Source organism: Hippocampus bargibanti, linkage group LG05 (genome assembly GCF_051943395.1).
Source record: "Hippocampus bargibanti isolate YZ-2025 linkage group LG05, ASM5194339v1, whole genome shotgun sequence".
Taxonomy (NCBI): domain Eukaryota; kingdom Metazoa; phylum Chordata; class Actinopteri; order Syngnathiformes; family Syngnathidae; genus Hippocampus; species Hippocampus bargibanti.
This window is the reverse complement of record NC_142738.1, coordinates 30,111,116-30,130,367: the sequence shown is the minus strand read 5'-3', so window position 1 is coordinate 30,130,367 and position 19,252 is coordinate 30,111,116. Positions and strand designations below refer to the sequence as shown.

General features: G+C 44.9%; 1 protein-coding gene across 3 annotated transcripts in view; it reads right to left on the bottom strand.

The window, feature by feature from the left end:
* kcnd2 (potassium voltage-gated channel, Shal-related subfamily, member 2) overlaps positions 1-15,193 on the bottom strand; it is a 20,935-nt gene extending 5,742 nt beyond the window's left edge. For 2 of the 3 annotated variants that reach the window (XM_088995638.1, XM_088995639.1), the window contains exons 1-2: positions 14,876-15,193; positions 13,620-14,783 (exon numbers count right to left, since the gene is read on the bottom strand). In XM_088995638.1, coding sequence (XP_088851764.1) covers positions 13,620-14,776 — 1,157 coding nt within the window. In that variant the 5' untranslated portion in view covers positions 14,777-14,783; positions 14,876-15,193. The remainder of the gene's footprint in view (positions 1-13,619; positions 14,784-14,875) is intronic. The other variant, XM_088995640.1, reaches the window with a different exon arrangement.
* Positions 15,194-19,252: the final 4,059 nt, after the last annotated feature.

Here is a 19,252-nt window from a genome sequence, read left to right as displayed (position 1 = left end):
GCACGACCATCCCTTGTCGGGTCATTGTATCGCATTGTATGTGTTTGCATCAACCTGTCAGGTTTGTTTCATCTTTTTTTCTCATGGTTTTCTTTGATACTTTGTACTTTTCTGTTCGGATGACTTTGATGTTTTGGATTTTGTTCCCGCTGACTTTATTTTAATACAATTTGTCAAATCCAACCTGCTGCTCCCTCCTGTCTGCTTATTTGGGATCCACGACCATCACCAGCTCGCGAACCGTGACAAAAGCGGACCACCACCTGACCGTCCATCTTCACTCCTGCTCGATTTTGGTCCAATTCTGTTTATCAAAGCCTAAAAGCTCTTTTGAGGTTGCCACCCCCCTAAAATGCGTCTCCTCAAAATAGTTTTTGTCTTTGATGTTATTTTTGGATTGGCTGAAAATAGTCATGGTGACCCCGACGCGCTTCTAAAATGTGACGTGAAGACATTTGAAGTGGGCGTGTAAGAAATAGGACTGGTGTGAAGTTTCTCCTGGACGGCGGCCTACTTTCCTCATGGCGATGTTGCACTTGGAGCGCCGCCCCCGCATCTTAGCTGTTTAAATACTGGCCGAAAACAAACAAAGACGCAAAACGCTCTCTTTTTGAAGCTGAAAAGCGTGTGAATGCGTCACGCTCACCTCGAGGGGTTACATTCGGGTTACGTTCGGGGTACGTATGGGACGGGACACGCTCGCGAGTGACAGTCCAACCAGCCAAAAGACAAAATGGTCTCTTGCTTTGGCCACGCGCACACCGGACACGACCATCTCATGACCGTCTTATGAGGGAGCACGACTTACTGCTTGTCACCGTTTTTCTAATAATACTAATACGTTTTTCTGTGGGTGAGCAGCGGCAGCCACAAGCGCCAGCGTTCACTCAACCCGGAAGTAATTCAAATAGATATAAAGCTAGCTAGCTAGCTAGCTGATAGATACAGTTGCTAATAGATAGCTATCTAGCCAGCTAGATAGCTGCATAGCTAAATGATAGCTAGCTAGATAGCTATATAGCTAAATGATAGCTGGCTAGATAGCTACATAGCTGAATGATAGCAATTAGATAGTTAGGTAGCTAGCTTTATAGCTAGCTATACTGTTATAAATAAGCTTTTCTGTGTTGAGCAGCGGCAGCCACACGCGCTAGCGTTTACTCAACCCGGAAGTAACTCAAATAGATAGAAAGCTAGCTAGCTGATAGATACAGTAGCTAATAGATAGCTATCTAGCCAGCTAGATAGCTATATAGCTAACTGATAGCTAGCTAGATAGCTACATAGTTAAATGATAGCTAGCTAGATAGCTAAACAGCTAATAGATAGCAATTAGATAGGTAGCTAGCTTTATAGCTAGCTATACTGTTTAAAATAAGCTTTTCTGTGGTTGAGCAGCGGCAGCCACACGCGCCAGCGTTTACTCAACCCGGAAGTAACTCAAATAGATAGAAAGCTAGCTATCTAGCTAGCTGATAGATACAGTAGCTAATAGATAGCTATCTAGCCAGCTAGATAGCTATATAGCTAACTGATAGCTAGATAAATAGCTACATAGCTAAATGATAGCTAGCTAGATAGCTAGACAGCTAATAGATAGCAATTAGATAGTTAGGTAGCTAGCTTTATAGCTAGCTATACTGTTTTAAATAAGCTTTTCTGTGGTTGAGCAGCGGTAGCCACACGCGCCAGCGTTTACTCAACCCGGAAGTAACTCAAATAGATAGAAAGCTAGCTAGATACAGTAGCTAATAGATAGCTATCTAGCCAGCCAGATAGCTACATAGCTAAATGATAGCTCGATAGATAGTTAATAGAGAGCAAATAGATAGGTAGATAGCTTTATAGCTAGCTAGACTGTTTTAAATAAGTTTGTCTGTGGGTGAGCCGCGGTAGCCACAAGCGCCAGCGTTCACTCAACCCGGAAGTAACTCAAATAGATAGAAAGCAATGTTTGTCTATTTTACAGAGCACATAACAGATGACGCTGTGATTTGTTTGATTTTCTTAGGCCGGTTTAAGATTTTGTATTGTGTCTGCATTTTGCTCTGTCAGTTTTTAGCTCGCTGATACGGCTTACGAGAGAGCCAACGGGGGACAGGCAGCCTGCGATGCTTTCCACTTTGTAGAGAAGAAAGCCTTTTTTTTTTGCTCTCACGGTGGAGAAATTCCCAATCTACTGAAAAGGGAGAAGTCAAAAAACAAGTATCGCTCCATTTAATATGTGGCTATTCGAAACAGGTCAGGGGTCAAAAGCCCTTGTCAAGAAAGACAAAGTCAGAGATTGCGATTGATCAAAAGCCAACGCCAGCGAGAGCGAGAAACAAATTGCCACACGCTAGGCAAAAGCCAGACCCGGCGAGACAGTGAGCTACTTCCATGCTAAGCTAGCCAGATGAATGGCTAAAATGTGACTTTGGAGCATTTACAGCATGTGGGGGGGGGGGGGGGGGGGGGGGGTAAAAATGGCTTGTCATTTGACATCGAGTTAAACTAACCCCCCTTCCTAAAAAAAAAGTAATCGGAACGTACGGAAGAGCATTAGGGCCAGGTTGATATATATATATATATATATATATATATATACAGTAAAGTCTCGTTATATCGATATTCAAGGGAGTCCGAAAAAATATCGATATAACCGGGACTATCGATATATCCGACCCTGTTTGCATGTAATTTTCTCAGTGCGTGCATAGAAATAGTATCGATATAACCGGGACTATCGATATATCCGATATCGATATAACGAGACTTTACTGTATATATGCTCGATTTAAAATCATAAATTTGCTAGTTTTAAAGTCAAAAATTTCCTAGAATTAAAATCACAAATTTGTTAGATTTAAAATCACAAATTTGCTAGTTTAAAACTAAAGAATTTGCGAGATTTAAAGTCACAAATTTGCTAGTTTAAAACTAAAAAATTATCTAGATTTAAAGTCACAAATTTGCTAGAATTAGTTACAAATTTGCTAGATTCAAACTCGCAAATTTGCGAGATATAAAATCACAAATTTGCTAGAATTAAAGTCACAAATTTGCTAGATTCAAACTTGCAAATTTGTGAGATTTGTGATTTTATATCTCGCAAATTTGCGAGTTTGAATCTAACAAATTTGTGACTTTAATTCTCGGAAATTTTTGACTTTAAAACTAGCAAATTTATGATTTTAAATCTAGCAAATTTGTGACTTTAAATCGAGCAATTTTTTTTAATTTTAAACTAGCAAATTTGTGATTTTAAATCTAGCAAATTTGTGATTTTAAATCTAGCTAATTTGTGACTTTGAATCGAGCAAATGTGTGACTTTAAATCGAGCAAATTTGTGATTTTAAATCTAGCAAATTTGTGACTTTAAATCTAGCCAATTTGTGACTTTAAATCTCGCACATTTGCGAGTTTGAATCTAACAAATTTGTGACTTTAATTCTAGCAAATTTTTGACTTAAAAACTAGCAAATTTGTGATTTTAAATCTGGCAAATTTGTGATTTTAAATCTGGCAAATTTGTGATTTTAAATCTAGCAAATTTGTGATTTTAAATCTGGCAAATTTGTGATTTTAAATCGAGCAAATTTGCGAGTTTGAATCTAACAAATTTGTGACTTTAATTCGAGCAAATTTTTGACTTAAAAACTAGCAAATTTGTGATTTTAAATCTAGCAAATATGTGATTTTAAATCGAGCAAATGTGTGAGTTTGACTCGAGCAAATTTGTGACTTTATATCGAGTACATTTGAGAGTTTGAATATCGCAAATTTGCGATTTTTTTTCTCTCAGAATAATACCCCATCTCAAAAAATATACAGTAAAGTCTGGTTATATCGATATCGGATATATCGATAGTCCCGGTTATATCGATACTATTTCTATGCACGCACGGAGAAAATTACATGCGCGCAGGGTCGGATATATCGATAGTCCCGGTTATATCCATATTTTTTCGGACTCCCTTGAATATCGATATAACGAGACTTTACTGTATATATTTCAATCCGGCCCCTAATGCTCTACCGCACACCGAAAGATGCGTCTCAATCTCTGAAAGTTTTTTTAACGTTTAAATCTTGCAAATTTGTGTCTTTAAATCGAGCAAATTTGTGACTTTAAATCAAGCAAATTTGTGTGTTTGAATGCCGCAAATTTGTGACTTTTAATCTAGCAAATTTGCGAATTTGAACTCGCGAATTAGCGACTTTGTTTCTCAGAATAATACCCAATCTCTAAAAAAAAATATTTCAACCTGGCACTCATGCTCTTCCGTAGCTAACGCTAACCCACCGCACGACCAATAGATGTATCTCAAACTCGGAAAGTTTTTTTAACGTTTAAATCTTGCAAATTTGTGACTTTAAATCGAGGTAATTTGCGAGTTTGAATTTAGCAAATTTGTGATTTTAAATCTTGCAAATTTGTTACTTTAAATCTAGCAAATTTGTGAGTTTGAAACTCGAAAATTTGTGACTTTAAATCTAGCAAATTTCCGGGTTTGAATCTAGCGTATTTGTGACTTTTAATCTAGCAAATTTGCGAGTTTGAACTCGCAAATTAGCGACTTTGTTTCTCAGAATAATACCCAATCTCTAAAAAAAAATATTTGAACCTGGCCCGATGATTGTCTTCCAGAAGCCTGCGTGGGAAATCTGAGTGCCATCTGCTTGGTGGGAAGCCACACAGGATCAGAACAACAACACAAAAAAGGAAAGCTGACTGCACGGAGACGTCGCAAGCTGGTTTATTGGTCTTTGTGCAGGCTAGCTAGCAGTAACCTTGTGCATATACCCGGCAAGTTGACTTTTATTCCGATAGTTCGACTGGATTTTTATCAATCATGAGGAATACGTCTGTGCATATGCACCTAAAAGCTAGCAACCACTCATTTGACGACAATGAGGTTAAGAACTTGCCGAAAGAACATAGATGGTTTGAATGGGGAGTTGTCATGATCTGGTTGGCGACCAATGGGGGGGCGCTGTCGGCCCCGCCTACACCTGCACAGGTGCTGGTCGTCCCGATCAGATTGGCGACCAGCGGGTAGTGACGTCAGCATCACCCGGGCATCTTGTCGGGGCATTAGCACGCAGCCGCTTTCATTTGGGAGATCTGCTTAAGAGAAGCTGATATAGGACGGGAGGGGGGGGGTACTGGTGAAAAAATGCGTCCAAAAGCTGCCCTGTCGCGACTGGCGTGGGCCTGCCATGGCACAAGGGAATCCGGTGTTGAACCACGGAGACCGAAAGAAGCTTCTTCATTTTAATCACACGACAGCTGTAGCCCCCCTCAACGCCCTCACCCCCCCAGCGATCCCGCCGGGGTTTGCTATATTTAAGCACGGCTTCATTTCTTCTCCCTGTTTTTGGGCTAGTAGCCTTTGTGGGCCGCCGGCCCTTGAAGACATTTTGACGGCAGAGCGCAGACATGACGTTGGGGCGAGGGGGGGGGGGGTCTGAACGCCGATGCCGAGCGAGCCTTTTCAAGACCTTTTCAAGACTTTTCAAGAACTTTTCAAGACCCTTTCAAGACCTTTTCAAGACCCTTTAAGCCTTTTCAATGCATTTTCAAGACCTTTTTAAGACCTTTTTAAGACCTTTTCAAGACCTTTTCAAGACCTTTTCAGGACCCTTTCAAGACCCCTTCTAAACCCTTTCAAGACCCTTTCGAGACACTTTCAAGACCTTTTCAAGACCCTTTCAAGGCCCTTTCAAGATCTTTTCAAGGCCCTTTCAAGACCATTTCAAGACCTTTTCAAGACCCTTTCAAGACCCTTTCAAGACCTTTTATAGACCTTTTAGAACCCTTTCAAGACCATTTCGTGACCTTTTTGAGACATTTCAAGACCTTTTCAAGTACTTTTCAAGACCTTTTCAAAACCCTGTCAAGAGCCTTTCAAGACCTTTTCAAGAACTTTTAAGCCTTTTCAAGACCGTTCAAGACTTTTTCAAGACCTTCTCACGGCCCCTTCACGACCCTTTCAAGACCTTTTCAAGACCCTTTCGAGCCATTTTCAAGACCTCTTCAAGACCTTTTCAGGACCCTCTCAAGACCCTTTCAAGACCTTTTCAGGGCCCCTTCACGACCCTTTCAAGACCTTTTCAAGACACTTTCGAGCCATTTTCAAGACCTCTTCAAGACCTTTTCAGGACCCTCTCAAGACCCTTTCAAGACCTTTTCAAGAGCCTTTTGAGACCTTTTCGAGACTATTTGAATCATATTCATCACTGGATGAGTAACAAGAAAGCATCTTTTCCGAATCCGAAGCCATTGTTTTGATTCTCGAGCAAGGCCAAACGTGTATCTATTTGCTAGCTAGCTAGCTTTCTATCTATTTGAGTTACTTCCGGGATACAGTCGCGAATAGATAGCTACCGAGCCAGGTAGATAGCTAGATAGCAAAACGATAGCTAGCTAGATAGCTAAACAATAGTTAGCTAGATAACTAGCGAGCCAGCTAGACAGCTAATAGATTGCTAATAGATAGAAAATAGATAGGTAGCTCTATAACCCAAATAGAACTGTATAGTGCTTCCATTTTTTGAATGATACTAGTGCAGCGTGTTGTACATACTTGGCAATAAAGAGGATTCTGATTGCGATCTGATTTTGAAAAGGCATTTGGGCTGCTTTGCTTCTTTTGGTGTTGGGGCGGGGGTCTGTTCAGGTTTCCCACTCCCGAATTAACCCCTTTTGCGTCAATCCATTTCTGTGAAAGCCGCGAGAGTGATTGTCGCCTTCCACCAAAGTGATGAGCAGGCGGCACGTGCGTCTGCATAGTAATGGCCACGTAAACGTCAACGTGGGCCGAGTGACGAGAGACGGAGGCCGCCGCCATTGCACTTTTTACCCCAAGGATTTGTCATTTGGGCCTGATTTGATTTAGCGCTCCGCCGGCGGGGGGCTTTCAATCTCGGATCTTTTACGAGGGCTCGGTGGACGAGATGGGAAAGGGGCAATCCGTCATCCGCCTCCCCCCCTCCCCACCTGGCTCGCCACCACCGCCGCCTTGATCGCAGTTAAAATGGCATTGGCCTGTGACGCTATCCAAAAAAGCAACTCTCAAATGATCCCATTGGAATAATAATAATAATAATAATAATAATAATAATAATAATAATAATAATAATAATACAGTAAAGTCTCGTTATATCGATATCGGATATATCGATAGTCCCGGTTATATCGATATTTTTTCGGACTCCCTTGAATATCGATATAACGAGACTTTACTGTAATAATAATAATGGATAACTAATAGATAGCTAGGTAGCTTATAGATAGCATATAGCTAGCTAGCTAGGTAGCCAGCTTGATCGCTAGCTAGAGAACCAGCTAGATAGCTCAAGTGAGCAACATGTAAAAATAATAATAATAATAATAATAATAATAATAATAATAATAATAATAATAATAATAATAACAATACATTCAATTTATAAGCTCTCAAGGTCACTTTTCAGTCACAGGATCAGTTTTTCTGCGGATGAGCAGCGGCAGCCACACGCGCCAGCGTTCACTCAACCCGGAAGTAGATAGTAGTAGATAGAAAGTTAGCTAGCTAACTAATAGATAGCAAATAAATAGCCAACAGATAGATATATATCCAGCTAGATAGCTATATAGTAAGGTAGATAGCTACATAGCTAATAGGTAGCTAGCTAGATAGCTACATGGCTAATAAGTAGCTAGCTACTTAGCTCGGTAATAGATAGCTAGTTATATAGCTAATAGACAGCAAATAATAAAATAATATAAATCATTTTCATTTCTAAGCGGCTTTCAAAACTCTCAAGGTCACTTTACAGTCACAGATACGTTTTTCTGCGGGTGAGCAGTGGCAGCCACACACGCCAGCGTTCACTCAACCCGGAAGTAACACACACACATTAAATTCAGAATTCCCACTTCTAACTCAGGATTCTGACTATTAACTCTGATTTCCGAATTTCAACTCAGAATTCCGATTTTTGACTCAGAAGTCCGAATGGCCACGAACCAATTCCAGCTCGCTGGCCCTTCCAAAATAAAAGCACCGGGCAAAACATTTGGCTTTGACGTGAGCTCAACGGCCGCCCGTTTGCGAGCTGCCAAACGAGGAGGCGTCTCCGCTTTGTTTTTCTTAATAATAATAAGAATAATCAGTTTCATTTCTAAGCACCTTTCAAAACTCTCAAGGTCAATTTTCAGTCACAGGATCAGTTTTTTCTGCGGGTGAGCAGTGGCAGCCACACGCCCCAGCGTTCACTCAACCCCAAAGTAACTCAAATAGATAGAAACCTAGCTCGCTAGCGAATAGATACAGTCACTAATAGATAGCAACCTAGCTAGCTTGATAGCTAGAGAGCTAAATGTGTCATGATCTGGTTGCCGACTAACGGGTGGCGTTGTCGGCCCCGCCTGCACCTGCACAGGTGCTGGTCATCCCGAGCCCTGCCTCGCAGGTGTTAGTCGTTACAATCAGTGACACTTAAAAGGACTCCCGGCACGACTATCCTGTGTCGGGTCATTGTTGTATGCTTTGTATGCAATTGTATCATTGCATGCTGTGCATGTGTTTGTTTAACCTTGGCAGACTTTTACTCTTGGTCTTCTTTTGTTACTTTGTGTTTTTTCTGTTCAGATGATTTTGATGTTTTACATTTTGTTCCTGCTGACTTTATTTTAATACAATTTGTTAAACAACCTCCTGTTCCCTCCTGCCTGCTTTTTGGGATCCGCACCCGCCATCACCAAACTCGCAAACCGTGACAAAATGATAGCTAGCTAGATAGCTATCCAGCCAGCTAAACAGCTAATAGATAACAAATAGATAGCTAGGTAGCTAGCTTGTTCTTCTTTGTTGCCTCCCGAGAGGCGGCGGATGGAAAAAAAGGGAGGGCGCTTTTGTCCGCTTCAACTCCCTTGCCAGTTGCGCCTGATTAGCGCTGCCCTCGCAGCTGCGCTCCTTTCTACCTTAAATGCCTTCAAAGATGCCCAAATACAAAAAATAAAACTCCCCTAGCAGTGAGTCGGTCAGGATGTTGAGCCCTGGCGAAAGCAGAATTATTATTATTATTATTATTATTATTATTATTATTATTATTATTCAATGTCAGACAAGCATGTGCTGCTATCTAGTGGTCACCCTTGCAACTGCACCCAAAAGAAGCCAAAGAAGCCGCCATGACCGCCCTGTGACAATAATAATATTCTTAATAATAATAATAATAATAATAATAATAATACATTTCATTTATAAGTGCCTTTCAAAACTCTCAAGGTCACATTACAGTCACGGGATAAGTCGTTCTGCGGGTGAGCAGGGGCAGCCACACACGCCAGCATTCACTCAACTAGGAAGTAGCTGAAATAGATAGAAAGCTAGCTAGATAGTCAATCAATAGCCAACAGATACCTAACTGGATAGCCAGCTAGCTAGCTAGCTAATCGATAGCTACCTAGATAGCGAGCTAGAAAATGACAATATGGCGTCCCTGAGCCGTTTAGGCCATGCAACAAGAACGCTTGCCAAATCTTTTGATTTTCTAGCTTCGCTGATGTCAATGGAAAAGCCAAAAGGAAAAGAAGAAGAAGAAGAAGAAGAAGAAGAAGAAGAACGGCGTCAATGGGATACCACCACAAGGCAGCCACTCCATTGGAAAATGTGTCCAATCACCAACCGGCAAGAAAAAGAAGCAGAAGATATCCAGACGTGAAAAAGTTTTTGTCTGGAGTAAGGAGGAACCTCAGAACATGGGCCCCTGGTCCTTTGTGGCCCTCCGCTTTGAGAAGCAGCTGGCCTCCAAGGTGAGCTTCCTTGTCCTCTCTGGAAAAATCTATTAGCTATATAGCTATCTGGGTGGGTGGCTATCTATTAGCTATCAACTAGCTGGCTAGCTTGCTTTCTCTCTATTTAGCTTTCTATTGGCTATATGTCTATCTAGGTGGCTAGCAATCTGGCTAGCTATCTGTTGGCTATCTATTAGCTATATACTAGCTGGCTGGCCGGCTTTCTATCTATTTAGCTATCTATTCGCTATATAGCTATCTGGGTGGCTGGCTATCTAGGTAGCTATCTATTAGCTATCTACCGACTGGCTAGCTAGTTTACTATCTATTTACTTCCGGGTTGAGTGGCACGTGTGGCTGCCGCTGCTCACCCACAGCAAAAAATGTAGCCTGTGACTGTAAAGTGACATTGAGAGTTTTTGAAAGGCGCTAAAAAATGAAATGGTTTATTATTATTATTATTATTATTATTATTATTAAGATGAAGGTTGAGCTGGCTCCTCCTTCACCAATGACGACGAGATTGCGTCAGAGCGCCTCACGCCGACATCCGCCAGCTGGCTCGCTGCATCAGCACCTCCACGCGGAGCCATTCGCCGCCCAAAGCAAATGCACACTTTTGTTCCAGGTTGAGAACGTCAGCCGACACGTTCTAATCCAATTGACATTCTGCATTCTGCATTCTGGCTCTGTTTATATTTGAAATCTCCAGTTTTTTTTGCCAGTCATGGTCACTTGTTGCCGGGCAGAGTTCAGGTGGGACTCAGTCATGATCAATGGCGGGCCTCCATTCTCCGGAGGCAAGCAAAAAACAACAACAACAAAAGGCCAAATAAATGTTGTGTAAGCCTCTCAATTTACGGGTCGCTCTGCATCCCAACGCTACTACTACTACTACTACTACTACTACTACTACTACTACTACTAATAATAATAATAATAATAATAATAATAATAATAATAATAATAATAATAAAAAAAAAAAAAATAATAATAATAACTTTGCTGCTGTGTTACTTCCGGTTTGAGTAAACGCTGGCTCGAATAGCTGCCGCTGCTCACCCGCACAAAAAAATCCCCTGACTGTAAAGCAGGGGTGTCAAAGTCATTTTTTTGCCGCGGGCCACATTGTAGTTATGGTTTCCTCTCGAGGGCCGTTATGAATTTGGGGAAGCCATTAGAATGTTTAAATCCCTTCAAATATTACATATAGAGCACACAGCAAATTAATGAATAACACGTTTTCAAATCTGAAGTCAAGAATAATGACTTTTATTGTGGTTGACATCCAAAAATATGAAATTTTGGCTCAGATTTTAACAATCATCATGGAATTTAACAAGTGTGATTTGCTTTCGCGGGCCGAAAAAAATGATGTGGCGGGCCGGATTTGGCCCGCGGGCCTTGACTTTGACACCTGTGCTGTAAAGTGTCCTTGAGAGTTTTGAAAGGCACTTAGAAATGAAATGTATTATTATTATTATTATTATTATTATTATTATTATTATTATTATTATTATTATTATTATTATAAAAGCATACTGTGAGTAGCACATGAAACAGTAAAGGGAGACAACAGAGCTTGAACTCAAATAAATAAAAAGCTAGCTAGCTATATAGATAGCCAGCTAGCTAGATAGCCAGATAGCGAGCTAGATAGCTAATAGATAGGACGTCATGTCAGGTCATGGATGGTCACGAGTTGTGGGCGTGACCCAAAGAAGGAGAGCAGACAAAATCAGCTTTCTCCGTAGGGTGTCCGGACTCTCCCTTCGAGATGACGTGAGGAGCTTCTCCTCCACATAAAGAGGAACCAGATGAGGTGGCTCGGGCATCTGATGAAGATGCCTCCTGGATGCCTCCCTGGTGAGGCACTCCGGACATGAAGACCCCGAGGATGACCCAGGACAGACTGGAGAGAGCATGTCACCTAGCTGGCCTGGGAACGCCTCGGGATCTGCCAGGAAGAGCTAGAAGAAGTGGCTGGGGAGATGAAAGTCTGGGCTTCCCCACTGAAGCGGCTTCCGTCGCAAGCCGACCTCGGATAAGCGGCAGAAAATGAATTCATGGATGGAAATTTCGGCTCTCAATCATCAAGTGTGCCACAAGATGGTAGGTCGTTCGTTTGGCGAGTTCAGGACCGGAATTTGGCACCCGGCACATGAGACGAGGGCCCCGTGGGAACTGGCCGCCGGGCCAGAAGGAGATTTGTTCAGCTGGCAACATTTGCCGACATTTGGAGAAATTTGGCGACATTTGGACACATTTGGCAACATTTGGCGATATTTGGAGACATTTGGCGACATTTGGAGACATTTGGAGAAATTTGGAGATATTTGGTGACATTTGGAGAAATTTGGAGACATTTGGAGGAATTTTGAGATATTTTGCGCTATTTGGAGAAATTTGCCGACATTTGGAGAAATTTGAAGACATTTGCCGATATATGGCAACATTTGGTGGCATTTGGCGACATTTTGAGACATTTTGCAACATTTGGAGACATTTTGAGAAATTTGGCGAAATTTGGCGCCATTTGGCGATATTTGGAGACATTTGGCGAAATTTGGCGAAATTTGGAGAAAGTTGGGGACATTTGGAGAAATGTGGCCAAATTTGGAGAAATTTGGCGACATTTGGCAACATTTGGCGATATTTGGAGACATTTGGCGACATTTGGCGACATTTGGAGACATTTGGTGACATTCGGCGTTATTTGGAGAAATTTGGCGACATTTGGAGACATTTGGAGAAATTTGGCGATATTTTGCGCTATTTGGAGAAATTTGCCGACATTTGGCGACATTTGGAGAAATATGAAGATATTTGGCGATATTTGGCAACATTTGGAGACATTTGGAGACATTTGGTGACATTTGGCGTTATTTGGAGACATTTGGAGAAATTTGGCGATATTTTGCGCTATTTGGAGAAATTTGCCGACATTTGGAGAAATGCGAAGACATTTGGCAATATTTGTAGACATTTGGTGACATTTGGCGACATTTTGAGACATTTGGAAACATTTTGAGAAATTTGGCAACATTTGGAGACATTTGTTGACATTTGGCGTAACATTTGGACAAATTTGGAGAAATTTGGCGACATTTGGAGAAATTTTGTGATATTTTGCGCTATTTGGAGAAATTTGCCGACATTTGGCGACATTTGGAGACACTTGGTGACCTTTGGCGACATTTTTAGACATTTTGCGACATTTGGAGACATTTTGAGAAATCTGGCAACATTTGTAGAAATTTGTTGACATTTGATGAAATTTTGCGAAATTTGGAGACATTTGGCGACATTTGGAGGGAGACATTTGGAGAAATTTGTTGACATTTGATGAAATTTTGCGAAATTTGGCGACATTTGGAGACGTTTGGAGACATTTGGCGACATTTGGAGGGAGACATTTGGAGAAATTTGGCAACATTTGGAGAAATTTGGAGACATTTGGCGATATTTGAACACATTTTGAGACGTTTGGAGGCGTTTTGAGAAATTTGGCAACATATGGAGAAATTTGGCGACATTTGGCGCATCCAGAGAAGCCAAGATGGCAGAAGTAACCGACCCTTTTTTTGGCTTTTTTTGGGTTAGAATCTTGGAGCAAATTGCGTGGGGGGAAGCGTCCAAATCAACTGCTAAAAGCTTTGAGGCGCATATCTGCTAAAGAAGATCCATTTGGCTGGAGGACCGGAGGGGGACCTTCGTCTCGGTTTCATTTGGTTTAGTCTCTGCCAAACGGTCGCAACAGCGCTTTATCTGGGCGCGCCAAAGAAGGCTCGGCACGCAACCCCTCGGTGGGAGTCGGGACGGGAGGAGGCGGCGTCGGGACGGCCCACCTACCCCAAGGTGGTCATGGTGACGATGGTGTACCAGAAGGCGGCGGGGATGCTGGTGAACTTGCTGGCGTCGGAGCCCTTCTCGGCGTAGAACATGACGGTGGCGAAGATGATGATGGCCATGGTGAGCGAGAAGAGTAGGAATCCCAGCTCCGAAGCGCAGCTCTTCAGCGTGTAGCCCAGGATGCGCAGGCCCGCCGAGTGGCGGGAGAACTTGAAGATCCGGAAGACGCGGAAGACGCGCAGGGTGACGAAGGCGCCGCTCACCTGCTCCTTGTCGGCCATGACCAGGCCCACGTAGTAGGGCATGATGGCCACCACGTCGATCACACTCATCACGCTGCGCACGAAGCGGTAGCGGCTGGGCGCCGCCGCCAGCCGCAGGAGGTACTCCACCGTGAAGATCATCACGCAGGCCGTGTCCAGGCAGAAGAAAGCCAGGGCGTAGCGCTCGCCGCAGGAGAGCTGGCGTTCGGCGCGCGAGAGCCGGCGCTCGGCGCGTTGAGAGCGACCGGCCGGCGTGCCGCAGGGCACCGTCTCCACCACGTTGGCCATGACCGAGACGGCGATGAAGAAGCCCGTCACGTAGTAGAAGACCAGCGCCAGGGTGCTGGTGTGCGGGTTCTCGAAGGCGCGCCACAGGTACTCGCGGGGGGTCAGCTTGAGCGGTGCGGCGTCTTCCCCGCCGCCGCCGCCGCCGTCCGCCTCCTCGTCGTCCTGCAGCCGCTCAGCGTTCTCCCGCCGCCGGTCCTTGTACTCCTCGTAGCAGCAGTCGCCGATGATCTCCGGGACGATGCCGAAGAAGGCCAGCTCCTCGTCGTAGGCCGCAATGCACTCCTGGCGCGGGTAGTGCAGCTTGCCCGTGCGGTAGAAGTTGAGGATGTGGCGAAAGATGTCCGGGTCGCGGTCAAAAAAGTACTCGCCGCTGCCCTGGTGGAAGAAAAAGTCCTTCTCGCTGCTGCCCAGCAGGGTGTCCGGGTAGCGCTCCAGCGTGCTCCTCCAGGTCTGGAAGCGGGTGCCGCTCACGTTGAGCAGGAGCGGGGCGTCGCGCCCCGCGTGCCGGTCGCGGGGGGGCGCCGGCATGGGGGCGCCCGCCACCGGCATCCAGCCGACGGCCGCCGCCCGGGCGAAGGGGAGCCACGCCGCCACGCCTGCCGCCATGCCGACCCTGCACGCACGTGCGCGCGCGTTAGCGCAGTGTGGCCAACGGCGGCGGTCCGACCCTCAAAGTAAGCGGCGCCGTGCGACCGCCGGACTCACCTCGGCGTCAACCGCCCGCCTCCAAGGAAAAGGCTTTAATCCGATCCTCGCGGGAGACCGCTTGCCGTATCGCCCGCCATCTCTCCTCACCGTGGACACGCGGGCGGACGCCCGCGCAGGCGCAGGCTTCGCCCTCCAGATAAAACGGCACAATAACGTGGCATCAACAAGTAAGCTGCGCTTTGCCTGTGCGCGCTGCTCCCGTGTCCTTTTGGCTCCCTTTCCCCCGCGACCGCGCCAAGGGCCGCTCTCGCCAATCCCGCCTCTGCTTTATCCTTGCGGTTTCTCCTCAATCAAGTCGCGTTCTTTGGCTTCTACCGCAAGAAGACCCTCCCCTTCTCTTCGCTTCACGTCGCTCTCTCTCTCCAACGGGAGGAGAGAGAGAGAGAGAGAGAGATGGGGGAGGGGGGCTGTCCAGAAATTCCTCCACTGCCTCCCAGCCAAGAGAACTCATCACGGCACGACCAAAAGCCTGCGGGGAAAGGGGCGGGGGTCTCTGGCGCAATAATAATAATATTATAATAATACATTTCATTTCTAAGCGCCTTTCAAAACTCTCATGGTCACTTTACAGTGACAGGATCAGTTTTTCTGTGGGGGTGAGCAGCGGCAGCCACACGCGCCGGCGTTCACTCAACGCTGAAGTAACTCAAGTAGATGGAAAGCTAGCTAGCTAGATTGCTAATGGATAGCAAATGAATAGCTAATAGATAGCCAGATAGCCAACAGCTAGCCAACTAGACAGCTTATAGCCAGCCAGCTAGACAGCTAATAGCTAGCTAGCTAATTGATAGTAAATAAATAGTTAAGAGATAGCCAGATAGCCAACAGTTAGCCAGCTGGCCAGTTAGACAGCTTACAGCCAGGTAGACAGCTAATAGCTAGCTAGCTAATGGATATCTAATAGATAGCCAGGTAGCCAACAGCCAGCCAGCTAACAGTCAGCCAGCTAGACAGCTTATAGCCAGTCAGCTAGACAGCTAATAGCTAGCTAGCTAATTGATAGTAAATAAATAGTTAAGAGATAGCCAGATAGCCAACAGCGAGACAGCTTACAGCCAGCTAGACAGCTAATAGCTAGCTAGCTAATGGATAGCTAATAAATATCTAATAGATAGCCAGGTAGCCAACAGGCAGCCAGCTAACAGTCAGCCAGCTAGACAGCTTATAGCCAGTCAGCTAGACAGCTAATAGCTAGCTAGCTAATTGATAGTAAATAAATAGTTAAGAGATAGCCAGATAGCCAGATAGCCAACAGCGAGACAGCTTACAGCCAGCTAGACAGCTAATAGCTAGCTAGCTAATGGATAGCTAATAAATATCTAATAGATAGCCAGGTAGCCAACAGGCAGCCAGCTAACAGTCAGCCAGCTAGACAGCTAAAAGCTAGTCAGCCAGCTAATGGATAGCTAATAATTAGCTAATAGATAGCAGATTCTGTAGGAGAGTGACATATGCTACAATAGCCAACAGCCATCGGAGCTAACAGCTAGCCACCTAGACAGCTAATAGCTATCCAGTCAGATAGCCAAAAATCTATATTTTTTCACACAACTTCAGAAGTACTTCTATCGATTTACGTGTCCAGTGTTTGTCTGAAATATTGAAATATGCATTTTGGATTAACCGGCGACCAGTCTTTACTTGAGTGACGGCGTCCATCAAAGCGTATTTCTGCCGCATTTTTTGCGTTTCCTTCTTGTTTTCGATCTGCATTTGGAACCGCCATCAACGCCGATCGATGGGGTCTGGCGTTCGATGCGGCCCGACGGATTTACACGCTTGACAAAGGTCAACGGGACGTTGAGACGGCGCCGCTCGCCCGCCTGACATTTTGCCAAATAAGAAACATCGACAGTGTTTCCGGCATCCCCGAGCGGCAGTGTTGAGGGATGGTGACAGCGACGCCGTCCCGCGGGACCCTTCTTGACGCCAGGCTTCGTCCGACCTTGAGAAAATCTCCCCTCCATTAAAACAGGATCAAAAGCAATGCTTCTCTGGTCTTTTCTGACCCAAAATGGCCACTTGTGCCGACCACCGCAAACGGCGGCCATTTTGGGAAGCGTCTCTGTGATGATTGAAATTCTGGAACGGAACTTGTCCTCATCGCTCGAAACGAGTCATGCGCACGCTTGACGATCGTCCATCAGTCGTCTCCAGTTGCTCCAAAATGCTGCCGCTCGCCTCTTGACCGGTTACCCTGATACCAGCCTTCGCTGGCCCCCCACTTTTTTGGAAGAGGATCCTCCGGTTGGCTTCCCTGTCTGCGGTCTTTGATTTTGGACGGCGCGTGGGACTCCATTTAGAGTTGGACTGGCGGCCATCTTTGTTATTCATTGGTGCTTTTATTCGGTACCAAAGAATAGAAGTAAACACATACAATGACCCGACAATGAATGGTCCTGCCGGGAGTCCTTGTAACTGCCACCGATTGGAACGACCAACATCTGTGCAGGTGTAGCCGGGGCCGACAGCGCCACCCGTTGGTCTCCAACCAGATCAGGACAATTGTTATCTATCTATAGATCTATGTTGTGTGTGAATGAGAGGGATCCAAGTGCAAGAGTGATGGTACAGGGAGAAGAGATAAAGAAGGTGGATGATTTTAAGTACTTGGGGTCAACGGTCCAGAGCAATGGAGAGTGGAAAAGAGGTGAAGAAGCGTGTCCAGGCAGGCTGGAGAAAAATGTCAGGTGTGATGTGTGATAGAAGGCTTTCAGCTAGGACCGTGGTGAGACCAGCCATGATGTTTGGACTGGAGACAGTGCCGCTGAAGAAAAGACAGGAAGCAGAGATGGAGGTAGCAGAGCTGAAGATGTTGAGGTTTTCTTTGGGAGTGACCAGGTTGGATAGGATCAGGAAGGAGTACATTAGAGGTAGAACTCATATTAGATGCTTTGGAGAGAAAGGTGAAATCTGTTCTTCTCTTGGGTCAGTTCTTCAACTAGTTCTAATAGTCAGAGAGGCCAGACTGAGATGGTTTGGACATGTCCAGAGGACACAGAGTGACTACATCGGGAGAAGGATGCTGAGTCTTGAACTGCCAGGCAGGAGACCGAGAGGAAGACCGAAGAGGAGGTTTATGGATGTGGTCAATAGAGGACATGAAGGTAGCTGGTGTGAGAGAAGAGGATGCACAAAAGCGGGATTGTCACATCGTCGTCGCCGTCAGGAGCGTGCCCCTCCCCTCCTGTGTCCTCCTACGCTGCGCAGGTCATCCAAATCCAAATAATAATACATTTCATTTGTAAGCGCCTTTCAAAACTCTCAAGGTCACTTTACAGTCACAGGATCAGTTTGTCTGAGTGAGCAGCGGCAGCCACACGCGCCAGCGTTCACTCAACCCAGAAGTAACTCAAATAGATAGAAATCTAGGTAGCTAGCTACTAGATAGCTTATAGATAGACAGCCAGCTACATAGCTAAAAATAGCCAATGGATAGCAAGCTAAGTAGCTAGCGAGCTAATAGATAGCTAACCAGCAAGCCAGCTAATAGATAGCTAACAGCTGGCTGGCTGGCTGTCTCTTAGCTATCTATCCAGCTGGCTATCTATCTGTTGGGTATCTGGTAGCTAGCTGCTCGGCTGGCGATCTATTGGCATTTAGCGATGGATCGCTCCGTTTTGCCAAGCGAGATGTCATCCGCCTGCTGGGCCGCCAAATTATGTTCGTTGACTTGATGGAGCGCAATCAGCCAAAGTCTTTTGCGATTAGATGGTGTGACGGACGCCACACAATTTGGAAAGCGGCTCGTGAAGTGTGCTTAACGTGCTTAGCGTGCGCTAGCAAAAACGCGCACTTGAGCGGCTACCAGCTGTGCCTTCAGCACGCACCCAAAACCTTTATTTGTATTGCGCCGATTGGAAAACATCCTCCGAATAACCAATAATTATGCAGATTGCTGCTTCATGTCACAAAGAGGGTACAGCAAGTGCTGAAAAATGAATGACTCTCTGTGTCTTTGTGTTGTCATATTTGTTATTAGTTTTTTTGTCCTTTTAATATTAATAATCCATTTCATTTCTAAGCGCCTCTCAAGATCACTTGGAAGTCACAGGGTAAGTTTTTTTGTGGGTTAGCTGTGGCAGCCACACGCGCCAGCGTTCACTCAACCCGGAAGTAACTCAAATAGATAGAATGCTAGCTAGTTCATGAATAGCCAGCTAGCCAGCTATCTAAATAACTAACAGATAGCCAGCCAGATAGCTAGCTAGCCAGCCAGATAGCTAATAGATAGACAGCTAGTCAGCTAGCTATATAACAAACAGATATCCAACCAGATAGCTAGCCAGCCAGCTAGCTACTTTACAGTCATAGGTTTTTTGTGGGTTAGCAGTAAGTAAAAAAGTAAAAAGAATAATGACTGTTATTGTGGTT